The 17555-nt window shown below is 34.8% G+C and overlaps 1 protein-coding gene across 3 annotated transcripts in view; it reads right to left on the reverse strand.

Annotated features, from left to right (window-relative positions):
• LOC127161551 (NLR family CARD domain-containing protein 3) overlaps positions 1-16865 on the reverse strand; it is a 33652-nt gene extending 16787 nt beyond the window's left edge. The window contains exons 1-6 of one of the 3 annotated variants that reach the window (XM_051104292.1): positions 16625-16865; positions 8259-8431; positions 7623-7730; positions 7447-7507; positions 6839-7031; positions 4909-6673 (exon numbers count right to left, since the gene is read on the reverse strand). In XM_051104292.1, the coding sequence (XP_050960249.1) occupies positions 4909-6673; positions 6839-7031; positions 7447-7507; positions 7623-7730; positions 8259-8317 (2186 nt within the window). In that variant the 5' untranslated portion in view covers positions 8318-8431; positions 16625-16865. Of the gene's footprint in view, positions 1-4908; positions 6674-6838; positions 7032-7446; positions 7508-7622; positions 7731-8258; positions 8432-8695; positions 8935-16624 lie in introns of those variants that run through there. The other 2 variants (XM_051104291.1, XM_051104294.1) reach the window with 2 other exon arrangements.
• Between the last annotated feature and the right edge of the window lie 690 nt (positions 16866-17555).

The raw sequence follows: 17555 nt of genomic DNA on the forward strand, positions 1-17555 counted from the left end.
TTAATCTTTTCTGTTTCTTATAGCATTATAGTTTTGTCTTGTTTGTAGTGTGATCAACGTTTGTGTAAGCAGTAGATGTGTTAGGGAAGTAACATGTAACATTTTTATTATATTTTGCTAAAATGAACGAAATGACTCGAAAAAAGATTCATTCATTTTGCTGAATAAGACTCAAAGGTCCGAGTCAGTAAAATGATCTGTCCCATCACTATTTTGCAAGCGTGAGGGGGAGGGCGGGTCCACCACCTTTTTGTAGCCAATCAAATGAGACTCTCGCAGACTCCATTTACTCTTATCTGATTGGTTCAATAAACACATCACACGCCAAAACATTTATCTTCATTTAGTTCTCGCTGCCAATAAAAACATGATATAAGTTGTGTACCAGGCTACATACATTAAAATAAATAAATAAACAACAACTTAATTAAAACATGATAGTTTATAAGTTGTCTTACTTTATCACTTGTTGTTACAGTTCTGGTGTCACATTGTCCAATGTTTCCAAATTTTTCTATTTGCTCAGTTAATGTAAGAGGGTTGTGTAGTGATGTTAAACACAAAGCTATCTTCTTATATGCCAAATCACTTAATACTGATTTTTGTTTTATACAAGAGTCACATGCAAATTCTAGTGATTTTAAGTTTTGGAAATCACAATGGGGTGATGAGTTATTTTCTTCATGTGGTTCTAATTTTTAACTTTGAAGCACAAGTTTAGGGGGAAGATAATAGAGACAATATCTGATCCTGAAGGCCATTTTCTTTTTTTATTGGTTACTTTAAATGATCTTTTTTTGTCCTGGGTAACATTTATGGATTTAATGCCACAAAAAATAACCTCAGGTTATTTAATTCAATAGAAATTCATTTAGAATATTTTAAATCTAAGTATCCTAATTTGTTTATTCTTTTGGGTGGAGACTTTAATCAAACTATAAATAATAATTTGGACAGATCACCACCTAGACTTTCCCATAGTTCATCAGGCCTTTGTGGTTTGATCTCCTGATTTGGCCTAATTGACATTTGACATCCTCATGTTTTACAGTTTACTTGGTCTAACAGTTCTGGTTCACTTAGGTCTAGAAGTGATTTTTGGTTAATATTGGACTCTTTATCCAATTATGTTACTAAGGCTGAAATCTTGCCTTCTCCATTGTCTGATCATAAGTCCATCATTCTGTCTTTTGATAACCATCTGCTTATTCAAGAACATATAACTCATACTGGAAACTTCATTCTGTTTTATTAGAGGATGCAGAAATTTGTGGGTCTGTGATATCTAGGATTCATTTTTTTCTTAAAGCTCAAGCCGAGGATAATTTTAGTTCTAATTGGGAGCTGTTAAAATATAATATTAGATTAATCTTAGTTAAAGCTGGAACTCAAAAAGCTAAACAATATAAAGCAGAGGAACTTGATATTGTTAAAAGACTTGTCTGCCTCTCCAGTGTTTCATTTGACAATTTATCTGTTGATCAGAAATCAGAACTGGTTGAACGTCAGAATTCATTAGATAACTTGTATATACAAAAAGCAAAGGGTGCTTTTGTTCGCTCGAGAAGAAGGTGGTTGGAGGAGGGAGAACGTAACTCCAACTATTTTTTTAGTTTAGAGAAACAGTGAAATCATCTAAATTCTAGAAGTAGCCTTAAGGTAAATGGAGTGGTTTTAAAGAATTATAAAGAAATATCAAACTATTGTGAAGAGTTTTATAAAGACCTTTATCGTTCCAGATACTCTCAACAGAATTTGGACTTATTTTTTAACTCCCTTGATACGGACCTCATTTCTGAAATTGATGATAACGGCAAGAATTTATGTGAAGCTCTTATTCAAATTAAAGATATTTCAGAGTCTATTGATAAGTTAAAACTAAATAAGTCACCTGGAAATGATGGTTTGACCACAGAGTTTTATAAGAAATTTTCAAATTATCTTTCACCGTTTCTCTTAAATGTCAATTTAGAATGTCTTAAAAAGGGTATTCTTTTAGATTTTTTTCCCTCTGCTTCTGGTTTATGTCTTATATATCCATAAATGTGAACTTTTATCTGTAAAAGATTCTACTGATGTTAACATTTGTGACATCCCAGTAAAATCTGAAGTCAAATATTTAGGTGTAACTATATGTAAAGATCAGAAAAAGAGATCAAAGCTTAATTTTGAACCCCTTATACTCTCTGTCCGACATAAATGAAACTCTTGGTCACAGCGTGATCTGTCAATAACAGGTCGAGTGTTTCTTTCTAAAGCAGATGGATTATCTCGGGTTTTCTATCCTGCATTGGCACTGGATGTTTCTGTGGAAATTTGTAGAACACGAGACAAAATTATAGTTGATTTTGTTTGAAATTCTAAAACTCAATTTAAAAAAGCGTTATGCTGATCGGGCTATGGGGGGTTTTGAGTCAGTGGATTTTTCCACTCTTAATAATTAGTTTAAAGTTAAATGGATAAAGACTTTTTTAAACAACCCCACGTCCTGTTGGAATTTTATTCCAAACCATATATTTAATTCAGTTGGAGGTTTACATTTTTTGTTGCGCTGCAACTTTGACATCTCTAAAATACCTTTAACTTTATCTTGTTTTCATAAACGGGTTTTAATAAGTTGGTCACTTATATATAATTATAACTTTTCTCCACATGGTTATTTTATTTGGAACAATAAAAATATTGAATATAAAAACAAATCTTTTTTTTTTCATAATTGGCTTAATAAAAATATACTTTTAGTTAGTCAGCTTTTAGATGATTGTGTTGTGCTTTTCACTTATAAACAATTTATGCAAGAATTTTCTTTTCCAGTCCCCAAGAGAATATGCCATTGTTTTTGGTGCAATTCCTGATTGTATTATACCTTTAGTCAAGTGTGGCCCTAAAGGTTTTTTAGTCTCTCCAATCTTTGATAACACTAACTTATTTGTTAACCAAAGTCTTCTCAATACCATGTCAAACAAAGACATTTGTTCAATTATTAATAGATCTCAGATTTCTCTACCTGCTTGTGTAAGCTTTTGGAAAAACATATTTAGTGATATACAATGGGAAGAGTTTTGGCTTCTTCAACAGAAATTTTTCTTAACTAATAAAGTTGCTGAAGTCTCTATTAAAATTATCCATAATTGCTACCCGGTAAATTACAAACTTGCTAAATTTAATAATAGTGTTTCCCCCAATTGCTCTTTTTGTCTTCAGTCTGAAGAAACAATCAATCATTTATTTTGGGACTGTGCTTATTGTAAAGTATTTTGGGTTGATTTTTCTAATTTTGTTAAAAAATATTTACTTCCAAACTTCTGTATATCTCCCAAAATTGTGTTTTTTGGTTACTCTTTGAATGTAGACCCTTCTCACTGTAAATTTACTATTAATTTATTGCTATTCCTTGCAAAATTTTACATTCATAAATGTAAGTTTTCAAAGAAAACCCCTTACTTTTTTATTTTCAGAAAAGATTTTGATGTGTATGTGAACTCTTTCACAATCAAGACTCTTTCATGGTGTAAATCCTATAAACCAACATAATATGCTCTGGATTACTGTATGTGACCCTCATTGTTGTTCTTTTGTTTTTGTAATTGTAATTGTTCATTTATTGCATAAAAAAATTAAAAAGAAAAATGATGGAAGAATTAATTAAAGATGGGTTGGTAGGGGCAGAGATAAAAGATGTACTGAAAAGTGGGGTGATTGGGCAAGACAAGAAAAATATTTGTAATTTCTTAGTTAATACTGGTTTGATGTGTAGAATATAATCTGTGTAGAAAATAATCTGGAAATAGAGCGGAGAAACATCGGAGGAGAATCAACTAGAAGGTGGCGGTAGTGCAACACTTACGAATGAAAGACGCCGTTAAACTCCAAAGAAGAAGAAGAACAACATACATCTGTTCCTCGAGTGGCATTAACTAAAACTCTTTTACTTTTCTGCAGTTTTACTAAGATGCATTTTGTCTACAGTTTTAATTTAATGAAATTAATTTATACATGTGTATTATTAGATTGATCCCAATCCAATAGTGATGGGCAAATGAAGTCTCGTGAAGCACTGAGTCTTTCCTCTAATTCAATTCTGAGGATTTGTTTTATATCTCCCAAATAACATAATCTTAGTTTTACTTATATTTAATGCCAATTTATTTACATCAAAGTTAGGGGAAAAGATTTGAAGCATCGAGGGGTCAAAAACAGCACCATCTGGTGGTTAGTAAAAAAGCAGCCACCGCACATCCATATATCAATACATGTTACCTGCATAAATAAAAGCCTAACAGTATGTGTTGAATTTCTGTCTCTGATAAATTAAACTGTGGTATTTAATGTCAGTACGAATTACAATATGATGAATAATGTACACATATATGAATTGCTTATGGCAGATATTTAATCTTCCTGAAATAATTAGTATTCTTCATATTACTTGTACTTAAAAATATAATTGAATATGTCTGAATAAAAACTTACTAGTAAAGTAAGATCTGGGGGTTCGAACCGGTTCAAACATTCAGACACGAGAAGTGAATCGTTCACGTGATTGGACAGAAAGTGAGGCTTCATTTGTCATCGATCGATACGGGGCTTCATTAGAAATTGTGTCTCATGCGTGATACGCACATCCAATCTTCAGTGTCATTCGTAACATCACTACAATCCAATATTTGTAGTATCAGAGAGTCACAACCCTGTTCCTGAAGGCACCTCAACTTTACACATTTTGGATGAATCTCTCTTATCAAACACACTTGATTCAACTCATCAGGTCATTAGTAGAGCACTCTATGATGTTAGCTCAGTGTGTCACATAAGAAAGACCTCAAAATATACAGAAACATGGTAGAGAAACAAAGGCCTACTGTATACAATAAAGTCAATAAAACAAAGACACTGTAAAATACTCACTCAGCCTTTCTAGATGCTTTGATCACTGGCAGCAGCCTCAGGAGACATTCTTCTGATGGATCATATTTACTCAGTTTAAACTCATCCAGCTCTTCTTCTGAGTTCAACAGCACAAACACCAGAGCCGACCACTGAGCAGCAGACAGTTTGACTCCAGAGAGACGATTGTAACCTGTTCTGCTCAGGTATGTTTGGACTTCCTGCTCTAGTGAACGATCATTCAGTTCATTCAGACAGTGGAACAGGTTGATGGATTTCTCTGGAGAGTGATTCTCCCTGATCTTCTGTTTAATGTATTCAGCTGTTTCCTGATTGATATCAGAGCTGCTTACTGTCTTTCTCAGGAGGCCTTGTAAGAGAGTCTGATTAGACTCTAGTGAGAGACCGAGAAGGAACCGGAGGAAAAGATCCCAGTGTCCGTTCTCACTCTGTAAGGCCTTGTCCACTTCTCCCTTCAGTAAACTGGTCATTGGTGACCTGAACACATTCATCAGTCCTGTGTTTTGTTCAGAAAAGGACAGCAGCTTGAATAAAGCAGCAAGAAACTCCTGAATACTCAGATGAACAAAGCTGTACACCTTCCCCAGCTGCAGTCCAAACTCCTGTCTGAAGATCTGGGTACAAACTCCTGAGTACACTGACACTTCTCTGACATCAATGCCGCTCTCTTTCAGGTCCTCCTCATAGAAGATCAGGTTCCCTTTTTCCAGCTGTTCAAAAGCCAGTTTTCCTAGAGACAGAATAGTCTTTCTAGCCTGATCAGGATCGATTTCATATTTCCCATCATACTTCTGTGTCTTCAGTTTGGTCTGAAAGATCAGGAAGTGTGTGAACATTTGTGTGAGAGTCTTGGGAATCTCTGCACTCTCTGCTTTACCCATCATCCTCTCTAGAACAGTGGCTGAAATCCAGCAGAAGACTGGTATGTGACACATGATGAACAGACTTCTTGATGATCGGATGTGTGTGACGACTCTATCAGCCAGACTCTGATCGTTTATTCTCTTCCTGAAATATTCGTCCTTCTGAGGGTCGTTGAATCCTCGTACCTCTGTGACCTGGTCGACGACACACTCAGGAGGGATCTGATTGGCTGCTGCTGGTCGAGAGGTGATCCAGAGGAGAGCAGAAGGAAGTAGATTCCCCTTGATGAGGTTGGTCAGCAGCACATCCACTGAGGCTGATTCTGTTACATCAGACAAGCTCCGATTGTTTTGGAAATCTAGACGTAGTCGACACTCATCCAGACCATCAAATATGAACATGACTTTGTAATCATCATAATCTGCTGACTTAAATTCTTTGGTTTCAGTGTGAAGGTGATTTAGAAGATCCACAAGACTGAGATTTTTCTGTATCAAATTCAGCTCCCTGAAAGGAAGTGGAAATATGAAATGAACATCCTGATTGGCTTTTCCTTCAGCCCAGTCCAGGATGAACTTCTGCACAGAGACTGTTTTTCCAATTCCAGCGACTCCTTTAGTCAGCACAGTCCTGATGGGTTTGTCTTGTCCAGGTGAGGGTTTAAATATGTCATTGCAGTTGATTGGTGTTTCCTGTGTCTCTGGTCTCCTGGACACTGTCTCAATCTGTCTCACCTCATGTTCATTATTGATCTCTCCACTCCCTCCCTCTGTGATGTAGAGCTCTGTGTAGATCTCATTCAGACGTGTTGAGTCTCCATGATTGGACATTCCTTCACTGATTCTCTGATATTTGTCCTGTAGTCTGGATTTGAGTTTTTGTTGATACACAGGCATCAGTTCTGAGCAAAGGAAATAACTGTTGTTATTGGCAAAGCAATTTTTTAGAAATTAATTTATAGGTTTGATATGTTAGATGTGTCATGACATTCATCAACATTACTAACTGAAGACAGAAGGTTCATAATAAAAATACAGGCTATAATCTGCTGATCCAGAGCTCTTACTGGTCTGTAGTGTGTTAGCGAGGTCTGTCTGGTTCATCTTCCTCAGGATGATCAGTGTGATCTTCAGAAGCCCCTCTCTGACTCTGTTATGACCCTCATCATCATAATGGTCTCTTTCAGAGCATTCTGGGTAATCTGGACTCAGTAGTCTCTTAAAGCTTTTTAACTCAGAAATTATTTTGTGCTCAAGCTCCTGAAATCATAGTGAATATTCAAACAATACACAAGAGTCAAGAGTCATTTTTGTAGTTTAGTCAAAGGCATGAATACTAACAAATATCACTGAATTATATCACACCTGCTAATAACTTTCACTGTATGCTCAAACATCAGCGTCTACAGATACTGAGGTTAAAAGAGGGAGTTTGACTGGATTGTCTGTTTGCTAGATTGATGTTCATCTTTGTGCAGCAGTCAGGTTACATATGGATTCATCTTCTCTACTTTAGTGGTCATTGATCTGCTTTATAGTGGCCTACAAATGATCTTACATGTGTAGGAAAGTAAATATGACTATTATAGAGAGGATTTCACAGATTTCTCCATTTCTTAATACTTTTACCCAGAGGGTTATTGTGTTGGGATGGACACACACACACAAAACCAACCTTGAAAATGGAGTCTAAGTTCTTCTTTGCTGTATGTGATTCTGGTCCTTCATGTTTCTGACTGTAGTTAAACAAATATTGAATATTTTTGTAAATATGTATTAATGTATTTAATGCACATCATAAAATTAAATAATAAAATATCATGTATTTTTATATTGTAAACTAAACATCACCTCAGATCAGCAGATGATTCTCCCAAATTGAAACTAATTGGATGATCCATTGACTGGTCACTCTTCATGGACACACAGCTGGGTTCAGGAGATTCATTCTGCCACAGACTAAAATATAACAGCAATAAAAACTGTTTCAGAAAATCTCACACTGCTCTGACAGAAACACCTTTTACTGTTTCAACCTCTCTTAAATGTTCATCTTTCACTTGAGGAGTCTTTTGTGACTTGAGAGTTAAAAGATGAAAGTTTATTTTGTCTATAAATAAAAGGAATCTGCCACATGTGCCCTTTTCATTCAAGCATTATAGAAAAAAAAAGACCAATACACACATATAGATGAAGACAGAAACAGAAACATCCAGCAGTAACAGGGACACCTGATGACAATGTCTATAATACACTACACCTACAGTATATATGACACTCATAATATCTCATATGGACTCAACAGAAGAGTCTTCATCTCTACAGAGATCTGAAAGATCCATCAGTTGTTTTTTCCTCACAGACACATTGATGTGTTCAGGTGAATCTGATTCACCCCCTGAATCAGACTATAAATGAAAATGCTATTGTAGTATGTATTTATTGTTTCTGAGCATTAAAAATGTGAAACATTTCAAGTTCTCTCACCTCTTGACTGTCTTTATCTTTGTTTCATGTTCTTCAGAGAGATTCATTCTGGAGGTCATGGTTTCATCTAAAAACAGATACAGATGTTGATCCACAGAGTGAGTTATGAATCATCTCAGCATTTAATTTTCTCAAATCCACCTCTGTCTCATCAGTCAGTCCACAGTAATGACCTGCACACATGAAAAACAATTTCATCCTGACATTATTTACACAGAATCAAATTATTCACAAACAGCATAACAAATTCAGACAAGCACTGTGTTAAAATGAAAGTAAATGTTCAATCTGATGATTTACAGAATCTGTGTTTTCTCTCCTAATGTCATTTAAACTACTTTCAAATTATATGATACTTGCTTAATGTTGTACTTCACTTTAAACCAGTCAGGATCGATTTTGACTATTAAAGATGATTGTGAAATTGTGATACTCACTGTGTTTTTCTCTCTTAATGTAGTTTACTTCCTCATATGACAAAACAGATCCTGCTTATAATAGTTTCACTTTCATGTGTCACGTGACAAGGAGGAGTTTGAGTCTCTTAATATTATATTTCATTCTTTATTATTTAAAGTTATAACCCCTGAATATACTTTCCTCACAGGTTTACTCTGAGTGTTATTTAACTGAATATTTAAAGCAGCTCTCTGTAACATATCAAACTTATGTCTCTCTGTCAACTTCCTCATCACTTGCTCCCCCTACAGGATATGAGTGCAATATTTTAACAGTGAATAACAAACATGCTTTAGAAACACAGTTACAGCAGACAGAGAAAAACTAGTGTTAAAAGTGAACTAAAGCAAACAATTATCTCCACAATAGTGACTTCAAACTTTATTATTTTCAATAAAACTTCAACATCGAAACCTCTGTTAATTCTCAATAATACGTTTTGTATGAAAGAAATAAAGTCAGACTGGTTTGTAATGAGTGAAGATGTTGAGATCTAGAGAGATCTGATGTGTTTAATGTTCTGTTGCTGATGTTTTCTTTATTTATTTATACAGTGAATGTGTTTGATCATAATAATTTAGGAAACACCTGTAAAATAACAGTGTTTTCAGTTTATTTCAGCTTATAATAAAGAGATTTTTAACTGCCAGTCATTTGACCATTAAATATAACCCAGCACTATATGTGAAATATGGACAAACCCAGCAACTGGGTTAATTTGACCCAGTTAACTGTTTATTAAATATTAAATTATATGGAGGCAAAGACATGCATCATCATCACTGGTATTCTGTTGAACCTGAACCCCTTTATTTACATTGTGTATGTATATATGTATGTGCAGTGTTTCCCCTAGGATCATGGCCTTGGGAGGGGGGGTGGGGGGGGTTGGGGTTGTGGTGTTATGGGTGGTGCGGCAAAACACTCACACAAACACTTCATAGTGTGTATATGTTTCTTTTAATTGCAGTATACCAATATATTATAATGTCTGAACAATTACTGTACAATAACTAAACAACTGTACACTGAACTAAACACTAAACATCAGATTTATTTTAATATGTTAATTATCCACAAAGTGTGCAGCTTTTGTCACTGCAGTGTATCTTTCTGGGCTTCTGAAAGAACATTTCCAGAGCATTGTCCTTTCTGTAGGACTGGCAGGGAGATTCTATAAATGGTCGGGTCTGATTTCCTCTCACAACTGCCTGTTTATGCTGTCTACATATTCGACAGAACATTCCTAAAACCAAAAGAAAACTGAAATAAGCCCCTGTTTATTCTCTATGTACTGTATTCTATCTATGTATCAGTGTATCTATCTAACTATCATCTATCTATCTGTCTGTCTGTCTGTCTATATAACTAACTAGCTAGCTATTAATTAAGCAATTTATTTATCAATTCGTTCATTCATGCATGTGTGTATTTACTTACTTACCAAGATCAGTCTTGTACAGCCAGGGGGAGTATTTCCCCTCTGACAGCCAAGCTGGGTCAAAACCTGTCGTTCTGTGGTGGCTAGACTTTTGCTGCTTGTCAGGGGCAGGACATGCAGCACTTGGGCTCTTTTCTGTACTTTGATTCGGAGTAGGAAAGCTACACCGGCTGCTGCTCGCAGCAGAACACGTGCTGTCATCGTCACCACCTTGGGAGCGTTTAAAAAAACGCGGATATTTTTGCCTGCTGCGATATACTCTCCGACGCGCGGTCTCTGTCCGCTGGTGGGTGTGTGTGTGCGCGCACATCGGGGCGGAACTCCGCCGTGCGCGATACGGAGGACAATTGTAAACGCGCAAACGTTGAGACAGAAATTACATGCCATCGTATAAATAACATAATGCTATTTAGTTTAATAAAAGAAAAAAGCACAGACCTGTTATATATAAATTACTTCTGTCGTTATTCGACGAAAATAAAATAAAATTAACTTGACCTTCAAGGGGGGCGGGGGGTGCCGTTGGGGGGGCGGGGCGCCCCCCTAATATAATGGTAGGGGAAACACTGATGTGTATGTACATATATAAGTAGACTGAGAACATTTTTTTTTTTTTCCCTACAAGCTCTTTGTTACAAAATGTGTCAGTCAATGAAAGCGCACAATGAAGGAGAGTATTTTAATAATAATCAGAAACCATTTTAATAATAATCACTCTAGGGAACAACACCACACCAGACAGGGGACGCTGAAGATATTTGAGAATAGACAATCACCAAACCTATGCACCTGTCCCAAATCACACCCTAAACCTTCTCAGTCGACCTCTGTACAGCAGGTAAATCCTTCCTTGACAGTGTTGGTTCATCCTTCTGTTGCGGAAAGTAAAAATTGCTTTTTATTTGATTATTAAATTAAGGTTTGTACATTATTTCCATGACAAGTACCAGTTCAAGAGAAATCCTTTCATCTTACTACTGGAGCTGCCAGTTTCAAAAACAGCACTCAGTGTCTGAATTCACTCACTCGTTTTCATTTACTCCTTCAAGTGAACTGTATTAGTGGCTTAATGTAGGGAACAGTGAATGAGGGTATAGGGGGCGATTTCAAATACAGTCCTAGAGAGTTACTGGCAGGTGAGTTTGATCAAGGTTGGAGTAAAACTCTGCAGGAATATTTAGGGAAGAGTGGGGATGGTTGCAATGAGAGGCAGTTACAACATGGTTTATTTCTTCAATCAGGAATGAGCAACAGTGATGATATTCATACTGCACATGCTCTATTAGCACCTCATCCTTCCTGAAAGAAATCAGCCCCATGTGACCTCTCCAAAAAAAAAAAAAAAAAAAAAAAAAAAAAAAAAAAAAGAAAGAGGAAAAAAGCCTTTTTAACATCAGTTTTTCTTTTCATCATAGTGTCTAAGTTGTTTACGTGAAGCATTGTAAAAAACAGAGATCTGATCTCTCCATCACTCAATCATTCAATCCAGTCTGTCTTAAGAAACAGAAAAAAACGGAGACAGACTAAATCCAGAAGAACTGTGGCAACATCTCTAAGATGCTTTAAGAGACCTATACCTACAAAACTACAGTACTGTTAAAATTTTCAGACAGTTAGGCACATAAAATGAGGATGCTGTCAAAAACAATGTCATAAATAGATTTTCTTTATCAATGAACTTCTATTAACTAAAATAAATCAGCATTTGATGTGACCATCCTTTGCATTTAAAGTAGCTTTTGTCCTAGGTGCACTTGTGCAGAGTTTTTCAGGTAGCTTTGCAGGTAGGTTACTTGAAACATCTTGGAGATGTTGCCACAGTTCTTCTGGATTTAGTCTGTCTCAGTTTTTCTGTTTCTTCATGTCATTCCACAGACAGACTGGATGATGGTGAGATCAGATCTCTGTGTGGAGCACTGGCTGTTGTCAGACTCCTTGTGCAAACAAAAATCTCACTAGATTATGACAATTAATGACAAACAGAATGTTTGGAAATGTAAAAAGGGATGTTTCCTACTGACACACTACAGCAAAAGATAGAAATAACTTACTTTAAACCATTTTTTAGCTGGTGAAAATACTAGTAGCCTAAGACTTTTGCACAGTACTGTATATTTTTGTGTTACATTTGTATTACAATTTTTTATTTATTTATTTTTTTTTTTTGAAAAGACCCCTATCTTGTTCTATTTACAAGGGTTTTTTTATTTATAGGATATCATGGGCTGACTCACCTGTTGTGGTAGTTCTGGTGTAACATTGCTCAATGTTTCCAAATTTTTCTATTTGCTCAGTTAATGCAAGAGGGTTGTGTAGTGATGTTAAACGTAAAGCTATCTTTTTTATATGCTAAATCGCTTAATACTGATTTTTGTTTTATACAAGAGTCGCATGCAATTTCTAGTGATTTTAAGTTTTGGAAATCACAATGGGGTGATGAGTTATTTTCTTCATGTGGTTCTAATTTTTCAGCAGGTGTTTTAACTTTGAAGCACAAGTTTAGAGGTAAGATAGTAGAGACAATATCTGATCCTGAAGGCCATTTTCTTTTTTTATTGGTTACTTTAAATGATCTTTTTTTTGTCCTGGGTAACATTTATGGATTTAATGCCACAAAAAATAACCTCAGGTTATTTAATTCAATAGAAATTCATTTAGAATATTTTAAATCTAAGTATCCTAATTTGTTTATTCTTTTGGGTGGAGACTTTAATCAAACTATAAATAATAATTTGGACAGATCACCACCTAGACTTTCCCATAGTTCATCAGGCCTTTGTGGTTTGATCTCCCGATTTGGCCTAATTGACATTTGACATCCTCATGCTTTACAGTTTACTTGGTCTAACAGTTCTGGTTCACTTAGGTCTAGAAGTGATTTTTGGTTAATATTGGACTCTTTATCCAATTATGTTACTAAGGCTGAAATCTTGCCTTCTCCATTGTCTGATCATCAGTCCATCATTCTGTCTTTTGATAACCATCTGCTTATTCAAGAACATAAAACTCATACTGGAAACTTCATTCTGTTTTATTAGAGGATGCAGAAATTTGTCGGTCTGTGATATCTGGGATTCATTTTTTTCTTAAAGCTCAAGCCGAGGATAATTTTAGTTCTAACTGGGAGCTGTTAAAATATAATATTAGATTAATCTTAGTTAAAACTGGAACTCAAAAAGCTAAACAATATAAAGCAGAGGAACTTGATATTGAAAGACTTGTCTGCCTCTCCAGTGTTTCATTTGACAATTTATCTGTTGATCAGAAATCAGAATTGGCTCAATTTGAAGGTGGTTGGAGGAGGGAGAAGTAACTCCAGCTAGTAACTCCAGGAAACACCTGTAAAATAACAGTGTTTTCAGTTTATTTCAGCTTATAATAAAGAGATTTTTAACTGCCATAACAGCTATTTTAGATTAGAAAAACAGCGAAATCATCTAAATTCAATAAGTAGCCTTAAGGTAAATGGAGGGGTTTTAAGGAATTATTAAGAGTTTTATAAAGACCTTTATCGTTCCAGATACTCTCAACAAAATTTGGACTTATTTGTTAACTCCCTTGATACAGACCTTATTTCTGAAATTGATGATAACGGCAAGAATTTATGTGAAGCTCCTATTCAAATGAAATATATTTCTGAGGCTATTGATAAGTTAAAACTAAATAAGTCACCTGGAAATGATGGTTTGATCACAGAGTTTTGTAAGAATTTTCAAATTATCTTTCACTGTTTCTCTTAAATGTTTATTTAGAAAGTCTTAAAAACGGTATTCTCCCACCCTCTATGACTGTTAGGTTTCCTTGTGTTATAAATTTGATCCCTAAACCTCAAAAAGGCCTCTCTCAGTTGGAAAACTGGTGACCTATAAGTCTTTTAAATAATGACTACTAAATACTAGCCATGATTTTTGCTAAGAAAATTAAATGTGTTCTAGATGACATAATAGATGAATGTCAGTCGGGCTTTATGACAGACAGACTTATTTCAAACAATATTAGACTTGTTCTTGATATCTTAGATTACTCCGATCTGATCCCGATGACAGTTTTCTGCTTTTTCTTGATTTCTATAAAGCTTTTGATTCGATTGAATTTCCGTTTATTCTTAAGTCCTTGAGTATTTTTGGTTTTGGCCCTAATTTTATTAATGCAATTCAAACTTTGTACAGTAATGCCAATGCTTCAATTAAATTACAACATGGTGATACTCATAGGTTTAACACAGATAGAGGCGTCCGTCAAGGCTGCCCTGTCTCGCCTGATCTTTTTCTGCTTCCTTTTAGCCGTCCACATTCAAAATAGTCATTTGAAAGTTATCTCTGTGGCAAATCAATCAGTATTAATAAGCCAATTGGTGATGACACAACTCTTTTTCTAAAAAATAAAGATCAAGTTCCTTTAGCTTTAGATAAGAGTCTAAAGCTTTTTTAGACTCTTTTATAAGTTTTTTTTCCCTCTGCTTCTGGTTTATGTCTTAATATTCATAAATGTGAACTTTTATCTGTAAAAGATTCTACTGATGTTAAAGTTTGTGACATCCCAGTCAAATCTGAAGTTAAATATCTAGGTAAATATATGTAAAGATCAGAAAAGGAGATCAAAGCTTAATTTTGAACCTCCTATATTCTCTGTCCGACGTAAATGAAACTCTTGGTCACAGCGTGATCTGTCAATAACAGGTCGAGTGTTTCTTTCTAAAGCAGATGGATTATCTCGGGTTTTCTATCCTGCATTGGCACTGGATGTTTCTGTGGAAATTTGTAGAACACGAGACAAAATTATAGTTGATTTTGTTTGGAATTCTAAAACTCATTTAATTAAAAAAGCGTTATGCTGATCGGGCTATGGGGGGGTTTGAGTCAGTGGATTTTTCCACTTTAAACAATTCGTTTAAAGTTAAATGGATAAAGACTTTTTTTTTTAAACAACCCCACGTCCTGTTGGAATTTTATTCCAAACCATACTGTATATTTAATTCAGTTGGAGGTTTACATTTGTTGTTGTGCTGCAACTTTGACATCTCTAAAATACCTTTAACTTTATCTTGTTTTTTTATAAACATGTTTTAATAAGTTGGTCACTTATATATAACTGTTCTCCACATGGTTATTTTATTTGGAACAATAAATATATTAGATATAAAAATAAATCTCTTTTTTTCACAATTGGCTTAATAAAAATATGCTTTTAGTTAGTCAGCTTTTAGACGATCATGGTGTCCTTTTTACTTATGAACAATTTATGCAAGATTTTTCTTTTCCAGTCCCCAAGAGAATATGCCATTGTTTTTGGTGCAGTTCCTGATTGTATTATACCTTTAGTCAAGTGTGGCCCTAAAGGGTTTTTAGTCTCTCCAATCTTTGATAACACTAACTTATTTGTTAATCAAAGTCTCTCAATACCATGTCAAACAAAGACATTTATTCAATTATTAATAGATCTCAGATTTCTCTACCTGCTTGTGTAAGCTTTTGGAAAAACATATTTAGTGATATATAATGGGAAGAGTTTTGGCTTCTTCAACAGAAATTCTTCTTGTCTAATAAAGTTGCTGAAGTCTCTATTAAAATTATCCATAATTGCTACCCGGTAAATTATAAACTTGCTAAATTTAATAATAGTGTTTCCCCCAATTGCTCTTTTTGTCTTCAGTCTGAAGAGACAATCAATCATAAATGTAAATGGTCAAAGAAAACCCCTTACTTTTTTATTTTCAGAAAAGATTTTTATGTATATGTGAACTCTATAAGAAACTCTAATAACCCCATCGCAATCAAGACTCTTTCTTGGTGTAAATCCTGTAAGCTAATATAATATGCTTTGGATTATTGTATGTAACCATCATTGCTGTTTTTTGTTTTTGTTATTGTAAATGTAATTGTTGACTGCATAATAATAATAATAAAAAAGCATCGTAAAATACATGTAGCGCCCCCTACCCTCTTCTCTGAGCGCTGCACCCAGGTTCAAATGATTTGTCTCTCGACGCAATTAACCTCCTTCCCTTTCCCCCTCTGGTCACTTTACGTAAGCAATATATTATGCAGTGGTAGTTCGGGTAAATTGGTAATGTAAATCACCAATGGTAAGTTCTCAACAATTACTGAACGATTCATTTACCAAAGGAAAATTAAATTGAAGAGCAAAATGCAATAAATGGATTAAACGAAGTACAACAATGTACGCTGATTCTTCCCTTCCACTCAAATCACTTTTTGATCTTTTCAGAACTTATACTCAAATTAACAATAAGTACACCAATAATACTTAGTTGGTATTAACAATAATAGTAACAATAATACCCTTCACTTGTGGATATTGCACTACATCAGCAGTCAGAAGGCAAACACTCAATAGAAATTAACAAATCAAATAACAAATGTGTAATGTGGACCCACACACTTACTTTCAGTTTCAATAACCCCTTCCAGTTGCAGGCCAGCTAAAAAAAACAAAACAAGAGTACCTGCGGTCCGACCGTGTCAACGCCTGTGTGGTTCATCCACCCAGGACGAAGCTCTGTATGTGTCCGTCGTGTGACCCGCGGCGACTGAATGACGACGAATCCCGCGGTGCCAGTGGAATCTAAACTGTTACAAACACAAATCCGCTCTGTACTGTTCGTCAGAGCACACAAATGACGCAAAATGAAAGAAACGGTTCTTTAACACTTTCTATGGTCGTTTAATACAAGATCTAGCCACTTAAGCATTGTTTGTTTTCGTATTTCTTTCCGAAACACTCTAGAGAGAAAACTGCGACATCACTTCCAATCCGCCTCTCTCCTTCTCCTTCTTTCCGCTCCCCAACGTGTTGTACAAACGCGTTAACAACATGAAATACGTGTTGTGCTGGCATTGAGCTTTAACACCATCTAGTGGTTGTTTTCTAATGAATTTTAATTTTTAAATTAATTTTACTTAGGTGTACATTTAATTACATTACAGCACATAAGCATTTTTTAATTATCTTATTTTTAATTGTATTTTTTATATTTCGTTTTTATTTACACAATTACACAAAAGGTTAATTACACATTTTTCAAAACAGTATTTTTTATGCATGCTTATACTGTCATTTTTAAGCCATATTGCTTTACTGACACATTAAAAAAAAATATATCCTGTTCTCATAATTCAACCGCTATCCATGAATATTTGTTAACCCTTTAACTTTCACCCCTAAATGGAGGTAATGAAAAAATTAGTTAACTTAAAATTCTTATTAGTAGACATCTAATAAATTGCCTCAAGCTGTTTTTTTTTTTTTTTGTTTTTTTTTACACAGTCCATGGTAAATCTCAATTTAAATTCGGATAACTATTTCAGTTATTTTGCAATAATAAACATTCCTTTAACTTTATTAGTATCTTGGATACATCTCATAACCTTCAGTGT

Source organism: Labeo rohita, unplaced genomic scaffold (genome assembly GCF_022985175.1).
Source record: "Labeo rohita strain BAU-BD-2019 unplaced genomic scaffold, IGBB_LRoh.1.0 scaffold_669, whole genome shotgun sequence".
NCBI lineage: Eukaryota > Metazoa > Chordata > Actinopteri > Cypriniformes > Cyprinidae > Labeo > Labeo rohita.